The sequence below is a fragment of the Callorhinus ursinus genome, unplaced genomic scaffold, assembly GCF_003265705.2.
Source record: "Callorhinus ursinus isolate GAN/ISIS: 27379988/994484 unplaced genomic scaffold, GSC_fseal_2.0 scaffold29, whole genome shotgun sequence".
Taxonomy (NCBI): domain Eukaryota; kingdom Metazoa; phylum Chordata; class Mammalia; order Carnivora; family Otariidae; genus Callorhinus; species Callorhinus ursinus.
Window position 1 is genome coordinate 10,981,267 of NW_027397091.1, and position 18,027 is coordinate 10,999,293.

The 18,027-nt window shown below is 40.5% G+C and overlaps 1 protein-coding gene across 10 annotated transcripts in view; it reads right to left on the reverse strand.

The window, feature by feature from the left end:
- SEL1L2 (SEL1L2 adaptor subunit of SYVN1 ubiquitin ligase) overlaps nucleotides 1-18,027 on the reverse strand; it is a 159,449-nt gene that overhangs the window by 38,082 nt on the left and 103,340 nt on the right. For 8 of the 10 annotated variants that reach the window (XM_073878413.1, XM_073878412.1, XM_073878411.1 and 5 more), the window contains one exon: nucleotides 12,910-12,978. The exons of the other annotated variants lie outside the window; for them this stretch is intronic. In XM_073878413.1, the coding sequence (XP_073734514.1) occupies nucleotides 12,910-12,978 (69 nt within the window). The remainder of the gene's footprint in view (nucleotides 1-12,909; nucleotides 12,979-18,027) is intronic. 10 annotated transcript variants of the gene reach the window in all.

An 18,027-nucleotide genomic window follows, 5' to 3' on the forward strand; every position in this document is an offset into this window, starting at 1 on the left:
ACAACATTAGAATAATTGGGATCCCAGAAGAAAAAGAAAGGGGGGGGCAGAAAATATATTGGAACAAATTATAACAGAAAACTTCCCTAACGTGGGGAAGGAAACGGGCATCAAAATCCGGGAGGCACAGAGAACCCCTCTCAAAATCAATAAAAATATGTCAACATCCTGACATCTAATAGTAAAATTTATGAGTCTCAGAGACAAAGAGAAAACCCTGAAAGCAGCTCGGGACAAGAGATCTGTAACCTATAATGGTAGAAATATTAGATTGGCAACAGACCTATCCACAGAGACCTGACAGGCCAGAAAGGACTAGCATGATATATTCAGAGCACGAAATGAGAAAAATATTCAGCCAAGAATACTATATCCAGCTAGGCTGCCATTGAAAATAGAAAGAGATCTCAAAAGCTTCCAGGAAAAACAAAAACTAAAGGAACGTGCAAACACGAAACCAGCCCTATAAGAAATATTGAAAGGGGTCCTCTAAGCAAAGACAGAGTCTAAAAGCAGCATAGATCAGAAAGGAACACGGACAATATACAGTAACAGTCACCTTACAGGCAATACGATGACACTAAATTCATACTTTTCAATAGTTACCCTGAATGTAAATGGGCTAAAAGCCCCAATCAAAAGACACAGGATATCAGATTGGATTACAAAACAAGACCCATCAGTATGCTGTCTGCAAGAGACTCATTTTAGACCCAAAGACACCCCCAGATTGAAAGTGAGGGGGGGCAAACCATTTACCATGCTAATGGTCACCAAAAGGAAGCTGGGGTGGCAATCCTTATATCAGACAAATTAGATTTTAAAACAAAGACTGTAATAAGAGATGAAGAAGGACACTATATCCTACTTAAAGGGTCTATCCAACAAGAAGATCTAACAATTGTAAATATCTATGCCCCTAACGTGGGAGCAGCCAATTATATAAGGCAATTAATAACAAAAGCAAAGAAAAACATTGACAACCATACAATAAAAGTGGGGGCCTTTAACAGCCCCCTAACTGAAATGGACAGATCATCTAAGCAAAAGATCAACAAGAAAAAAAAAAGACTTTAAATGAAACACTGGACCAAATGGACTTCACAGACATATTCAGAACATTCCATCCCAAAGCAACAGAATACACATTCTTCTCTAGTGCCCATGGAACGTTGTCCAGAATAGATCACATCCTAGGTCACAAATCAGGTCTCAACCGGTACCAAAAGACTGGGTTTATTTCCTGCATATTTTCAGACCACAATGCTTTGATACTAGAACTCAGTCACAAAAGGAAACTCGGAAAGAACTCAAATACATGGAAGCTAAAGAGTACCCTACTAAAGAATGAATGGGTCAACCAGGAAATTAAAGAAGAATTTAAAAAATTAATGGAAACCAATGAAAATGAAAACACAACTGTTCAAAATCTTTGGGATACAGCAAAGGCAGTCCTAAGAAGAAAGTATATAGCAATACAAGCCTTTCTCAAGAAACAAGAAAGGTTTCAAATACACAACCTAACCCTACACCTAAAGGAGCTAGAGAAAAAAACAGCAAATAAAGCCTAAACCCAGCAGGAGAAGAGAAATAATAAAGATCAGAGCAGACATCAATGAACTAGAAACCAAAAGAACAGTAGAAGAGATCAACGAAACTAGGAGCTGCTTCCTTGAAAGAATTAACAAGATTGATAAACCCCTGGCCAGACTTATCAAAAAGAAAAGAGAAATGACCCAAATCAACAAAATCATGAATGAAAGAGGAGAGATCACAACCAACACCAAAGACATACAAACAATTATAAGAACATAGTATGAGCAACTCTATGCCAGCAAATTAGATAACTTAGAAGAAATGGCTGCATTCCTAGAGATGTATCAACCACCAAAATTGAAACAGGAATAGAAAACCTGAAGAAACCTATAACCCCTAAGGAAATTGAAGCAGTCATCAAAAATCTCCCAAGAAACAAAAGCCCAGGGCCAGATGGCTTCCCAGGGGAATTCTACCAAACATTTAAAGAAGAATTAATACCTATTCTCCTGAAACTGTTCCAAAAAATAGAAATGGAAGAAAAACTTCCAAACTCATTTTATGAGGTCACCATTACCTTGATCCCCAAACCAGACAAAGACCCCATCAAAAAGGATAATTACGGACCAATACCCTTGATGAACATGGATGCAAAAATTCTCACCAAAATACTAGCCAATAGGATCCAACAGTACATTAAAAGGATTATTCACCATGACCAAGTGGGATTTATCCCTGGGCTGCAAGACTGGTTCAACATCCACAAATCAATCAACGTGATACAATACATTAACAAAAGAAAGAACAAGAATCATATGATCCTCTCAATAGATCCAGAAAAGCATTTGACAAAGTACAGCATCCTTTCTTGATCAAAACTCTTCAGAGTATACGGATAGAGGGTACCTACCTCAATATCATAAAAGCCATCTATGAAAAACCTACAGCAAATATCATTCTCAATGGGGAGAAGCTGAGAGCTTTTCCCCTAAGGTCAGGAATGCGGCAGGTATGTCCACTCTCACCGCTGTTATTCAACACAGTATTAGAAGTCCTAGCCACAGCAATCAGACATCAAAAGGAAATCAGAGGCATCCAAATCGCAAAAGAGTAAGTCAAACTCTCACTCTTCACAGATGATATGATACTGTATGTGGAAAGCCCAAGACTCCACCCCAAAACTGCTAGAACTCATACAGGAATTCAGTCAAGTAGCAGGATATAAAATCAATGCACAGAAATCAGTGGCATTCCTATACACCAACAACAAGACAGAAGAGAGACAAATCAAGGAGTCAATCCCTTTTACAATTGCACCCAAAACCATAAGATACCTAGGAATAAATTTAACCAAAGAGGAAAAGGATCTGTACTCAGAAAACTATAAAATACTCATGAAAGAAATTGAAAAAGACACAAAGAAATGGAAAAACGCTCCATGCTCATGGATTGGAAGAACAAACATTGTGAAGATGTCCGTGCTACCTAGAGCAATCTACACATTCAATGCAATCCCCATCAAAATACCATCCACCATTTTCAAAGATGTGGAACAAATAATCCTAAAATTTGTATGGAACAAGAAGAGACCCCGAATAGCCAGAGGAATATTGAAAAAGAAAAGCAAAGCCGGCGGCATCACAATTCCGGACTTCCAGCTCTATTACAAAGCTGTCATCATCAAGACAGTATGGTACTGGCACAAAAACAGTGACATAGATCAATGGAACAGAATAGAGAGCCCAGAAATGGACCCTCAACTCTATGGTCAACTCATCTTTGTCAAAGCAGGAAAGAATGTCCAATGGAAAAAAGACAGTCTCTTCAACAAATGGTGTTGGGAAAATTGGACAGCCACATGCAGAAGAATGAAACTAGACCATTTCCTTACACCACACACAAAAATAGACTCCAAATGGTTGAAAGAGCTAAACGTGAGACAGGAGTCCATCAAAATCCTAAAGGAGAACACAGGCAGCAACCTCTTCGACCTCAGCCACAGCAAATTTTTCCTCAGAACATCGCCAAAGGGAAGGGAAGCCAGGGCAAAAATGAACTCTTGGGATTTCATCAAGTTAAAAAGCTTTTGCATAGCAAAAGAAACAGTCCAGAAGACCAAAAGACAACCGACAGAATGGGAGAAAATATTTGCAAATGACATATCAGATAAAGGGCTAGTCTCCAAAATCTATAAAGAACTTATCAAACTCAACACCCAAAGAACAAATAATCCAATCAAGAAATGGGCAGAAGACATGAACAGACATTTTTCCAAAGAAGACATCCAAATGGCCAACAGACACATGAAAAAGTGCTCAACATCGCTCGGCATCAGGGAAATCCAAATCAAAACCTCAATGAGATACCACCTCACACCAGTCAGAATGGCTAAAATTAACAAGTCAGGAAACGACAGATGTTGGCAGGGATGTGGAGAAAGGGGAACCCTCCTACACTGTTGGTGGGAATGCAAGCTGGTGCAACCACTCTGGAAAACAGTATGGAGGTTCCTCAAACAGTTGAAAATAGAGCTACCATATGATCCAGCCATTGCACTACTGGGTATTTACCACAAAGATACAAATGTAGGGACCCAAAGGGGTACATGCACCCCAATGTTTATAGCAGCAACGTCCACAATAGCCAAACTGTGGAAAGAACCAAGATGTCCATCGACAGATGAATGGATAAAGAAGAGGTGGTATATATACACAATGGAATATTATGCAGCCATCAAAAGGAATGAGATCTTGCCATTTGCAACGACATGGATGGAACTGGAGGGTGTTATGCTGAGTGAATTAAGTCAATCAGAGAAAGACATGTATCATATGACCTCACTGATATGAGGAATTCTTAATCTCAGGAAACAAACTGAGGTTTGCTGGAGTGGTAGGGCGTGGGAGGGATGGGGTGGCTGGGTGATAGACATTGGGGAGGGTATGTCCTATGATGAGCAGTGTGAATTGTACAAGACTGATGAATCATGGATCTGTACTTCTGAAACAAATAATGCAATATATTTTAAGAAAAAAAAAAGATGAAGATAGCAGGAAGGGAAGAATGAACGGGAGTAAGTCGGAGGGGGAGACGGACCATTAGAGACGATGGACTGTGAAAAACAAACTGAGGGTTCTAGAGGGCAGGGGGTTGGGGGAATGGGTTAGCCTGGTGATGGGTATTAAAGAGGGCACATTCTGCGTGGAGCACTGGGTGTTATTCACAAACAATGAATCATGGAACACTACATCAAAAACTAATGATGTATGGTGATTAACATAACAATAAAAATTATTAAAAAAATAAAATAAAATAGAACTAATACCTAAAAAAAATACACAACTGGAAATATTTAGAAACATAGTAAAAAAAAAGAAGAAAGTGCCTCCCAAAATTTTAAAGAAAGACTTATATATGTACAAAATATGGTTGATATGATGAAGGGATGGAATATGACTGTAAAGATGAAAAGTATAAAATATTTTATAAAAGGAATTGATGATAAGTTGTTTGAAAAAAGAAAGAAGAGGATTTAAAAAAAAAAGAAAGAAAAAAGTGGGGGAGAGAATGTGATCAGGCAGGAGACGAGAACAAAGCCATACACTTGAGATTTAGGGTATATTTTGATCTGTTAGAAGAAACTGTATCTCAAAATTTTAAAGAGAGAACAACATATATATATGCCAAAAATAAGGGTAACTACTATGAATGGATAGAATATGACTCTAAAAATGAAAAATAAAAATGTTTTTTTTAAAAAGGGATTGATAAGACCTTGGTTGAAAATGGGAAAAAGAAAAATTCAAAAAAAAAGTTAAAAAAATTTACTGTGAAAGACTAAAGTATCATGGTAAGAAAGCCATGAATTCTATGAGCAGTATTCCCCTAGCACTGGAGTTCTGCCATTCTCATTGATCAGTAAACTTGGACTTGGCTGGCTGTGCTTGCTGATCTTCTGGGGAAGGGGTCTGTTGCCGTGGTTCCCAAATGTCTTTCCTGGAGGCGGAATTGCCCCGCCCTTGTGGGGTCCGGGCTAAGTAATCTGCTCAGGTTTCCTCTCGGGAGCTTTTGTTCCCCGCAAGCTTTCCATACAGCTTTGGACGACAAGAGTGAAAATGGCGGCCTCCCAATCTCTGCCCCCGAGGAGCTGAGAACTCAGGGCCCCGCTCCTCAGTGCGCCCCCAGAGAAAAGCAGTCAACCACTCCCGTCTCCTCGGTCTCCGGCCGCACTCCATGCTCACCCAGCCTGTGACCGAGCATTTCTATCTCTGGCACCTGACTCAGTGTGGAGTCTCAAAACCCAACAGTTCCCTGCGGTGCGCTCCCGCGCTGCTCCTCCCAGGGGAGGAAGGTGAGTCTCCCCGGCTCTGCCACTTGTTGGGTCCCTGCTGGAAGACCAGTGGCTCGACTGTTTCACCGATCACAGTTAATGGCAACCCCGAGCTGAGAGCCCGCGCCTCGGCGCTGGCTCTGCAGCCGGCTTCCCTGCTCTGATACCCAGGAGTTCTGCTGCACTCAGGCACCCCTGGTCTTTCTGTGACCCTGAGGGTTCTGAGACCACACTGTCCCGCGAGGGTTTCACCCCCTGCTTAGCCACTGGAGCGACGTCCCTCAGCGGAGCCGACTTCTAAACTTCCGATTCTGTGCTCCGCGGCTCTATCACTTGCCAGAAGCGGCCGACGGAGGCCCCTCCCCCACTGTCTATCCTCTCGAATATCACCTCGGATTCACTTCTCTGCAAGTCCTACCTTCCAGAAAGTGGTCGCTTTTCTGTTCAGAGAGTTTTTGCTATTCTTTTCTTCAATCTCCTGTTGAGTTCGTAGGTGTTCAGAATGGTTTGATCCCTATTCAGCTGAATTCCTGAGACCAGACGAAATCCAGGTCTCCTACTCCTCCACCATCTTGCTCCAACCCGCCTCTCACATTTCCTTTCATCTCAAGTTGTCTGTAGCCCTTGGGGAAGTGGTGCATTTGTCCCCATGGTTACTAATGCAAATTGGCTGCAGGGAGCCAAGGGCAGCACTTGGGGGAGTGAGTGGTCTTTGAAGGAGAAAAAAAAATGTGCCTCTTTAGAGGAAGAGTCCACAAATTTGCTCAGCAGCCGAGCAGGGTCCTCCCTTGATAGGGGGCCCAAGGATGGAGTTTGGTCAGCCTAGAGCTGGTTCTCATTCCCAGGGTGTAGGAAGGAGGCACCTCATTGGGGGAGGCCTATACCAGTTAAATGTTCAACTGGCCCAGATGTCTTGTTACATGGCAGAGTAGGGTGTCATGGTGGTGGTAGGGGTCTCTGAACTACACTCAGCCCAGGAGCCCTCAGCCAGGTGCACTTTTCAAGGCTACTTTTGGTGCTCCAGATAAAGGCTGCTGTTGTATGGGGCTTTTTCTCCTACTGTCACCTCAAGAATACTATCCTCAGTCTGGAGTAGAATTCCTTGTTCAGCTGCTTCCATGAAAGACATCTGTCGTTCTCTACTGGGTTCTGTTCACTGGTACCATTAGTTTCTTAAGATTTTTAAGAAATGAAAAAGTACTGATCAAGATGAAGCATATACGGCCTCTTCACTGGAGGGATTCCTGGAGAAGCTGTGCCCTCAGTGTCTTTTCACCTCCTCCTCCTCCTCCTGCAGTGGCGGCGGCGCCAGGAGCATTTAGCAGTGGCAACTTGAGGCTGCACCCCGGGCCAGCCCCCCAGGGTGGTGCTCAACTGAGAGGGGGGCTCAGCGCCCCAAGGGGTGTGTGTAGGGTGGGGGTGGCCAGCTGGGACAAGCTGGTGGCCCTAAAAAACCTCCCACACACCCCCACACACAAACCCCTTTGGAGTTGCAGGCTGCCTCTCTAAGAGCAGAGGCAGCAAGAGGACATGTGTGTCTTGTTCAGGACCACGTGGGGGAGAGCAGTGGGGACGGAGACCGGCACCACCTTCTGGTCCTCCAGTGGTATTGCTAACTTGCCTTCCTGACCCAGTCAGTACCAATCTATTCCACTTGGGAAAGACCTAGAGTCAACTAAAGAAGCACAAACTGGAGACATTAAAACTATTGGTTATCTCTCACATCTAGAAATGAGAAGGCCTGTCAACTAGTCAAAAGAGATGAATTGCCTATGTGCTATCAAACTAGATGTTGAAGTGAAAAATCTAAGGAGCTAAATTTATAAATAAAATAAATATGAGGGGGAGAAGCAAGATGGAGGAGGAGTAGGAGACCTAAATTTTGTCTGGTCCCAGGAATTCAGCTGGATAGGGATCAAACCATTCTGAACACCTACGAACTCAATAGGAGATTGAAGAAAAGAATAGCAACAACTCTCTGAACAGAAAAGTGACCACTTTCTGGAAGGTAGGATGTGCAGAGAAGTGAATCCGAGGCGATATTCGGGAGGATAGACGGTGGGGGAGGGGGCCTCATCAGCCGCTAACGGCAAGTGACAGAGCCACGGAACACAAAATCGGAACTTTTACAAGTCAGCTCCGCTGAGGGACGTCACTCCAGTGGATAAGCAGGGGGTGGAACCCTAGCTGGGACAGTGTGGTCTCATGACCCTCAGGGTCACACAAAGACCAGGGCTGCCTGAGTGCGGCAGAGCTCCCAGGTATCAGAGCAGGGAAGCTGGCTGCAGAGACAGAGCCGAGGTGTGGGCTCTCAGCTCGGGGTTGCCATAAACTGTGATCCACGGCACAGTCAGGCCACTGTTCTTCCAGCAGGGACCCAACAAGTGGCAGATCCGGGGAGACTCCCCTTCCTCCCTTGGGAGAAGCGGTGTGGGAGCAACCGCAGGGATCTCCTGGGTTTGGAGACTCCAAACGGGGTTGTGTGCCAGAGACAGAAACGCTCGGTCACAGGCCGGGTGAGCACGGAGTGCGGCTGGAGACCCGGGAGACAGGAGTGATTGACTGCTTTTCTCTGGTGGCGCAGTGAAGAGTGGGGCCCTGAGTTCTCAGCCCCTCCATGGCGGAGATTGGGAGGCCGCCATTTTCACGCTCATCCTCCTTGCAGGGAACAAAATCTCCCTAGACCAAACCCGAGCACATTACTAAGCCCAGACCCCACAAGGGCGGGGCAATTCCAGCTCTGGAAAAGACATTTGGGAACCACGGCAACAGGCCCTGCCCCCAGAAGATCAGCAAGAACAGCCAGCCAAGACCAAGTTTCCCGACCAATGAGAATGGCAGAACTCCAGCGCTAGGGGAATACAGCACATAGAATTCATGGCTTTTTTCCCATGATTCTTTAGTCTTTCAAAATTACTTTTTTTAATATTCTTTTTCCCTTTTTCAACCAACATCTTACCAATCCCTTTTTAAAATAATTTTTATTTTTCATTTTTAGAGTCATATTCTATCCCTTCATAGTAGTTAACCTTATTTTTGGTATATATGTATAACTTGTTCCCTCTTTAAAATTTTGGGATACAGTTTCTTCTAACAGACCAAAATATACCCTAAATCTCTAGTGTAAAGCCTTGTTCTAGTCTCCTGCCTGATCATATTCTCTCCCTTTTTTTTTTAAATCTTCTTCTTTCTTTTTTCAACCAACTTCTTATCTTAGCAATTTCTTTTATAAAATCTTTTATGATTTTCATCCTTACAGTCATATTCCAACACTTCATTGTATTTACCCTTATTTTTGTACATATATAAGTTTTTCTTTCTTCAAAATTTTGGGAGGCACTTTCTTCTAACAGACCAAAATACGCCCAAAATCTAGTGTGTGGCACTGATCTATTTACCAGCCTGATCATATTTGATCAAATTCTTTTTTATTTATCTTTTCCTTTTTTTTTCTTTTTCTTTCTTTCCCTTTCTTTTCCCCTGGTTTCAGGTCTCTTCTGATTTGTATAGTGTATATTTTTCTGGGGTCGTTTTTACCCTGTTAGGATTTTGTTCTCTCATTCATCTATGGTCCTCTGGTCAAAAATAACAAGACGGAAAAAATCACCTCAAAAAAAAAAAAAAAAGAACAAGAGGCAGTACCTAATGCCAGGGGCCTAATCAATACAGACATTCGTAAAATGTTGGAACTAGAGTTCAGAATGATGATTTTAAAGATACTAGCTAGGCTTGAAAAAAGCGTGGAAGATATTACAAAAACCCTTTCTGGAGAAATAAAAGAACTAAAATCTAAACAAGTTGATATCAAAAAGTCTATTAATGAGGTGCAATAAAAAATGGAGGCTCTCACCGCTAGGATAAATGAGGCAGAAGAGAGAATTAGTGATATAGAAGACCAAATGATGGAAAATAAAGAAGTTGAGAAAAAAAGAGATAAACAACTACTGGATTACGAGGGCAGAATTCGAGACATAAGTGATACCATTAGACAAAACAATATTAGAATAATTGGGATCCCAGAAGAAGAAGGAAGAGAGAGAGGGGAAGAAGGTATATTGGAACAAATTATAGCAGAGAACTTCCCTAATTTGGGGAAGGAAACACATCAAAATCCAGGAGGCTCAGAGAACCCCTCTCAAAGTCAGTAAAAATAGGTCAATACCCCGACATCTAATAGTAAAACTTACGAGTCTCAGAGACAAAGAGAAAATCCATAGCTCAGGAGAAGAGATATGTAAACTACAATTGTAGAAATATTAGATTGGCAACAGACCTATCCACAGAGACCTGGCAGGCCAGAAAGGACTGGCATGATATATTCAGAGTACGAAATGAGAAAAATATGCAGCCAAGAATACTATATCCAGCTAGGCTGTCATTGAAATTAGAAGGAGAACTCAAAAGCTTCCAGGACAAACAAAAACTAAAGGAATGTGCAAACACAAAACCAGCCCTCCAAGAAATCTTGAAAGGGGTCCTCTAAGCCAAGAGAGATCCTAAAACAGCATAGATCAGAAATGAACACAGACAATATACAGTAACAGTCACCTTACAGGCAATACAATGGCACTAAATTCATATCTTTCAATAGTTACCCTGAATGTAAATGGGCTAAATGCCCCAATCAAATGACAGAGGCTACCAGATTGGATAAAAAGACAAGACCTATGAATACGCTGTCTGCAAGAGACTCATTTTAGACCCAAAGACACCCCAGGTTGAAAGTGAGGGGGTGGCAAACCATTTACCATGCTAATGGACACCAAAAGAAAGCTGGGGTGGCAATCCTTATATCAGACAAATTAGATTTTAAACCAAAGACTGTAATAAGAGATGAGGAAGGACACTATATCCTACTTAAAGGGTCTATCCAACAAGAAGATCTAACAATTGTAAATATCTATGCCTCTAACATGGGAGCAGCCAATTATATAAGGCAATTAATAACAAGCAAAGAAACACATCGACAACAATACAATAATAGTGGGGGACTTTAACACCCCCCTCACTGAAATGGACAGATCATCTAAGCAAAAGATCAACAAGGAAGTAAAGACTTTAAATGACACAGTGGACCAAATGGACTTCACAGGCATATTCAGAACATTCCATCCCAAAGCAACAGAATACATATTCTTCTCTGGTGCCCATGGAACATTCTCCATAATAGATCACATCCTAGGTCACAAATCAGGTCTCAACCAGTACCAAAAGTTTGAGATCATTCCCTGCATATTTTCAGACCACAATGCTTTGAAACTAGAACTCAATCACAAGAGGAAAGTCAGAAGGAACTCAAATACATGGAGGTTAAAGGGAATCCTACTAAAGAATGAATGGGTCAACCAGGAAATTAAAGAAGAATTAAAAAAATTCATGGAAACAAATGAAAATGAAAACACAATGGTTCAAAATCTTTGGGATGCAGCAAAGGCAGCCCTAAGAGGAAAGTATATAGCAATACAAACCTTTCTCAAGAAAAGGAAAGATCTCAAATACACAACCTAACCCTACACCTAAAGGTGCCAGAGAAATATAGGAAATAAAGCCTAACCCCAGTAGGGAAAGAGAAATAATAAAGATCAGAGCAGAAATCAATGAAATAGAAACCAAAGGAACAGTAGAACAGATCAACGAAACTAGGAGCTGGTTCTTTGAAAGAATTAATAAGATTGATAATCCCCTGTTCAGACTCATCAAAAAGAAAAGATAAAGGACCCAAATCAACAAAATCGTGAATGAAAGAGGAGAAATCACAACCAACACCAAAGAAATACAAACAATTATAAGAATATATTATGAGCAAATGTATGGCAGCAGTTTAGATAATCTGGAAGAAATGAGTGCATTCTTAGAGATGTATAAATTACCAAAACTGAACCAGGAAGAAACAGAAAACCTGAACAGACCTATAACCACTAAGGAAATTGAAGCAGTCATCAAAAAATCTCCCAAGAAACAAGAGCCCAGGGCCAGATGGCTTCCCAGGGGAATTCTACCAAACATTTCAAGAAGAATTAATACCTATTCTCCCGAAACTGTTCCAAAAAATAGAAATGGAAGGAAAACTTCCAAACTCGTTTTATGAGGCCACCATTACCTTGATCCCCAAACCAGACAAAGACCCCATCTAAAAGAATTACAGACCAATATCCGTGATGGACATGGATGCAAAAATTCTCACCAAAATACTAGCCAATAGGATCCAACAGTACATTAAAAGGATTATTCACCACGACCAAGTGGGATTTATCCCTGGGTTGTAAGGTTGGTTCAACATCCGCAAATCAATCACTGTTATACAATACATTAATAAAAGAAATAACAAGAACCATATGATACTTTCAATAGATGCAGAAAAAGCATTTGACAAAGTACAGCATCCTTTCTTGATCAAAACTCTTCAGAGTATAGGGATAGAGGGTACATACCTCAATATCATAAAAGCCATCTATGAAAAACCTACAGCAAATATCATTCTCAATGGGGAGAAGCTGAGAGCTTTTCCCCTAAGGTCAGGAATGCGGCAGGTATGTCCACTCTCACCGCTGTTATTCAACACAGTATTAGAAGTCCTAGCCACAGCAATCAGACATCAAAAGGAAATCAGAGGCATCCAAATCGCAAAAGAGTAAGTCAAACTCTCACTCTTCACAGATGATATGATACTGTATGTGGAAAGCCCAAGACTCCACCCCAAAACTGCTAGAACTCATACAGGAATTCAGCCAAGTGGCAGGATATAAAATCAATAAGGTATATGTTAAAAAAAAATAGCAGGAAGGGAAAAATGAAGGGGGGAAAATCGGATGGGGAGACGAACCATGAGAGACTATGGACTCTGAGAAACAAACTGAGGGTTCTAGAGGGGAGGAGGGTTGGGGATGGGTTAGCCTGGTGATGGGTATTAAAAAGGGCACGTATTGCATGGAGCACTGGGCGTTATACGTCAACAATGAATCATGGAACACTACATCAAAAACTAATGATGTATGGTGATTAACATAACATAATAAAATTAAAAAAAAAGATGAAGCATGTACCTTTCCAATAAATGCCATGGCATTTGCACTCCCAGCCTTTGCTGCCTTTAAGAAGTAGTATAATGCTTTCTGGAGAGGAAAGGGACAGTATTATTGATGGTCACAAACATATCCTACAAAATGACTTTTCAGACCAAACTTTATTTCATTTAACATGCATTCAAAAAGTATTTATGAAATGCGCACACCTTTTAAGGTACTATTTCAAATGCTATTTCAAACCTAAACCTGAAGAGTGGGAGCTATATATGGTTCACATATGTAATTTTAAAATGTGAGGCTTTGGTTTCTCGCATGTGGAAAGGCATGATGGGCATGTGGCTTTTTGGAGGACAGATGGATCCCAGCTCGAGAACTACATTGTCTATTATTTTGAAAAGTATGCTTCGATGTTGACACTATGTACTTATTTCATAAGACAGTTTGTACAATTTGGTAGAATTGGATATGTAGCTTCCTAATGTTTATAAGGTGGAGTGAATAAAACAAGACACATCTGGCCGCCTGCTGAGACCAGGTCTTTTTACAGAGGTAAACTTCAGGCCAATTCTTTCTAAATCAAAATGAAGGAGCCCAGCCTAGTCTCTGATTCTCTTTAGGTCATAACATTAATTGAAATGCTCAGTCTAGAACTTATAAGGGTTGACCTGACCCTTCTTGCCCATTCCCTAGGCCTCATCTTGACCTCTTAGAAGTTCTCCTCAGAAACTACATGAAGCATTAAAAGAAATCCACTGCAGGAATGAGGAATGAAGACACTCTCTGAAGTGTCTTTTTAGGACACAACTCATCTGCTCTTTAAAAAGTCTTGACTAGGTTGATGGGCAAGGATCTGCTCCTCCTCAAAGAGAAGAGAAGGTTTAAGGAAGAAATGTGAGTAGTTCTTTTATATGTAAATTTACTCCAGAAATATTGCCAATTTATTTGGGAGCCACACCCTTGTTCTAAAGTCAGTGTGCCTTGTGGACATAATTAATATAAATGCCACCAGGGCTGTACCTCACCAAACCATACACCCATGCATCCATCCACCTCTTCTAGTCTTCATTTATTCTTTCAGAAACTTGATTGAAAAGAGCTATGTATATGGTAGTATGTTGTTATTATAGGTGAGTCACAAATGAATAAAAAATACCATCCCTACACTTGCTCTCTACCAATACCGCTGAGAAGAAAGGTATATATGCAAATAGCAATGACAGTGGGTGAGAGGTGGGAACAAAGGAACACCAAAAAGAATTAGAGAGGTATGGCATAACAATTATACATATGTGTTTTACAATCTTTGTCTTACCTAATCTTCACAACAGCTCTAGAAGAAGGTACTATTAATATCTGAGCCAATTTTGTGACACTGAAAGTCAAGCAACTGGTACTAGAGTCCCATAAGCAGCCTGCTTCCAATTTCCATGCACTTAGTACTCTGCCTTCATGGTGTCAAGAAAGAGGACTCAAATGACAAAGGTCTCACAAAAAAATGGAGAGAATTCACCAGTGCAGAGGACATCTTAGGCTGAGGAATAACATGAGTAAGGAACAGAGATAGAAATGTCCAAAGTGTGTCTAGGAAATACTAATTACTTCAGTATGGCTGAAGTAGAATATCCAAAAGCTAAGACTTGAAAGAATATGATGGGGCCATATTTTAACAGTCTTGAATACTAGGCCAAGGCTTCTATTTTCTTTGGTAGAAGATAAAAGCTGTTGGAAATTTATGAGCATAAGGGAATCTTAAAACAACAAATGATGTCCAAAATGTCCAGAACAACCTAAGTGTCAATTGGATAGGAGAAAATTGTAGCAATGTATGATTTATCAATCATCTATCAGTAAACAAATCAAATGTATGATTTACCAATCACATTTATCAGACCCCATTAAGATAGAAAATGAAGGTATTTCTTATGAATGCCTCTACTGAGCCAAGACCCAAATATACCTATAGGCAACTATCATGGCAAGCATCCATAGATTTAAATGTCTGAATCCCCTGTACTTAGCACAGTGTCTAACTGTATATCAGGCATTCAGGAAATATTTCTGGAGTGAATACATGAGCGAGGCAATGAAAGGATAAGTTTATAAATCTCTAAAACGGGGAGCTGGATTTTAAGCTTTATAGTCCCTTATAGCTCTTATACTATGATTCTGTGAAATAATTTTCAAAGTCCAGTTTCAGAATTTGGCTCTCAAAATATTTGGCAATAGAAAATCTTGGGAAAAAATTGTCACTCTGAGAAACTATATTTGAATTGTTAAAAGAGAATAAGCAAATAAGAATCAGAAGAAAATAAGAATCCTGGAGTTTTCCCCATCTTTCAATATGATGATCCCATAAAGACAAAGGAATTGAAGCTTTCTCTAATTTCCCCTTCTACACCCTTCCACTCTCATGGCTTACTTGACATTTCAGTTCTCTTTTATTTGTCTTTAAATTAACCTGACTTTAGTGTTATTGCTTTAATTGTATGAACATTTACTAAACACTATGTGAAAGTATCATGCACGTTACTTTGATGAGTCTTTGCTCTCAAAGAGTTAAGTATCCATTCATCCATCTATCTGTCAATCCCTCCATCTACCCATCCATCCATCTTCCCATCCATCCATCCATCCATCTGCTGTGGTCTGCATATTTGTGTCCCTTCAAAATTCATATGTTGAAAACCTAATACCCAAAGTGATGGTATTAGGAGGTGGGATCTTTGGAAGGTGACTGGCACAGAGCTTTCATGAATGGGATCAGTGCCTTCATAAAGGAGGCCTCAGAGAGCTAGCCCATTCTTACTGTTATGTGAGGATACAATGAGAAGTTCATAAACTAGAAGAGGGCCCTATCCAACCATGCTGACACTCTGATCTCAAACTTCTAGCCTCTGGAAATGTGAGAAATAAGTTTTTGTTGTTTATAAGCCACCCAGACTATGGTATTTTGGATATAGCTGCTAAAACTGACTAAGACACCATCCATCCTTCCTTTAAATATTTATGGAGCACCTACTGTCATATTTTACTGATTCTAAGATGTACCCTCACACCCACTTTAATCAGGACACTTCTTACTATCAATGGCATCATATAATTTATAGTGGCAGTGTTTTTTCTTTCTTAATAGAACATAAAGTATCTTATAATTGATGGTGTCTTAGATAGGATGAAATATAGTATGTCCCAGGTATTATGCGAAGTGAAATGTTATTATTTAAACATATATCTTCTTAAAACAATGAGCATGATTTTTCATTGGTTCAAGAAAATCCCTAGGTTTAATCAGTTTGTAACATTTCCCCTAGAATGAAATGCCAAGAAAATGTATTACTTTAAAAATATTTATGAATACTTCTTTTATCTCAAAATCTGTAAATCATTCTGAAAAGGAATGAAATTATCTCTTGTTTATTTAATGGGTGTCAGGGTAGACAAAGCATTTGCCCTTATATATCTGGTATTATGCCTCTGCTAGGTTTAATTTAGTTATGCCACATCCACTTTATTTTTTTATTAACATATAATGTATTATTTGTTTCAGGGGTACAGGTCTATGATTCATCAGTCTTACACAATTCACAGCACTCACCATAGCACATACCCTCTCCAATGTCCATCACCCCCCAATCCCTCCCACCCTGAGATAGCCACTTTAATAATATGCACCCAAATACCCAGCTTTCCTAATCCAATTTATTCTGAGCCTGTATAAATTTAGGAATGCAAATTACATTAAAATATGTGTAGAAATTCAATATAATGTAATCAAGGATTGCATATACAATATTTTTCAGTAATTAAAATTTGGTAGTGGGGGAGGGAGCGGTGAAAATGTTACCTATAGTGATAACTCATGAGAGACTAATTTAATCAAACAACGAGAAGAAAAAAAAAAAGGCAAACTAGTTTTTTCCCAGTATTTTATTTTATTTAATTTTTTAATTTTTTAATTTTTTTAAAGATTTTATTTATTTATTTGACACACAGAGAGAGATAGCAAGAGAGAGGGAGGGAGCACAAGCAGGGGGAGCGGCAGGCAGAGGGAGAAGCAGGCTTCCTGCATGAGCAGGGAGCCCGATGTGGGGCTTGATCCCAGGACCCTGGGATCATGACCTGAGCTGAAGGCAGCAGTTTAACCAACTGAGCCACCCAGGCGCCCTTTCCCAGTATTTTAATACTTGATTTGCTGGGCAGTAAACTGGGCATTACTTACAATTATAAAGAACCATACACTAATAATTTTCTTTGGTGGACTGAAGCATTGGCATACTGGCTCAAGTGGTGGTTCTCAGGCTGAGGACCAACATATAATGCTTAGGATGTTATCACTCACTCATTCATTCATTCATTCACTAAATACCAAGTACCTAATATGTACCCAGTACTATCAAGAGTATAGGATACATAGGAATGAGTAAGACAAACAAGAACTTACATTCCATTGTGGGGAGACAGATCGTAAACAAGTCAAGATCTATATGATTCAGGGGGTGATATGGGAAAAGGAAAATAAACACTGTGATAGGATAAGTGGTGGAGAGTAGAGTTGATCAAGAAAATCCTCTCTAAGGAAGTAAGACTTGGAAAGATGAGAGGCCAGCCATGGGAAGAGTTGTAGTAATAGCCTTTCAGAAATTGGGTTTTTCCTTTTAGCTTCTCTCACTCCCATGCCACTTCAAGTTGATCCTGGTACAGCTAAGCTGTGGTAAGGTGCAAAAATGACCACAATACTTCGCAGTTGTGCCTATTAAAAGAAGTCCTTTTCCCCTGCCCCTTCAATGTTGGCTGGACTTGTAATTTGCTTTGGCCAAAAGAATGTGGTAGAAGTGATTTGTGAGTTCCAACCCTAGGCTGTAAGAGACTTTCGAGCTTGTCTTCTTAGAACCCTGGGCGGCCATGTGAAAAGCTTGGGCACAGTTGGCTGGAGGAAGGGAGCATGTGGAGAGTCCTAGTCATCCTAGGTCACAGATGAGGCCATCATAAACCATCCAGCTCTGGCCAATACTCTACAGATGCATGAGCAAGCCTAGTCAAGATTGGTTGAGCCTGGCTGAAAACATAAGACTTACTCAGCTGAGCCCAGCCAAAACGGCTGACCTGACAAAATCATAAATAAATGGTTGTTGTTTT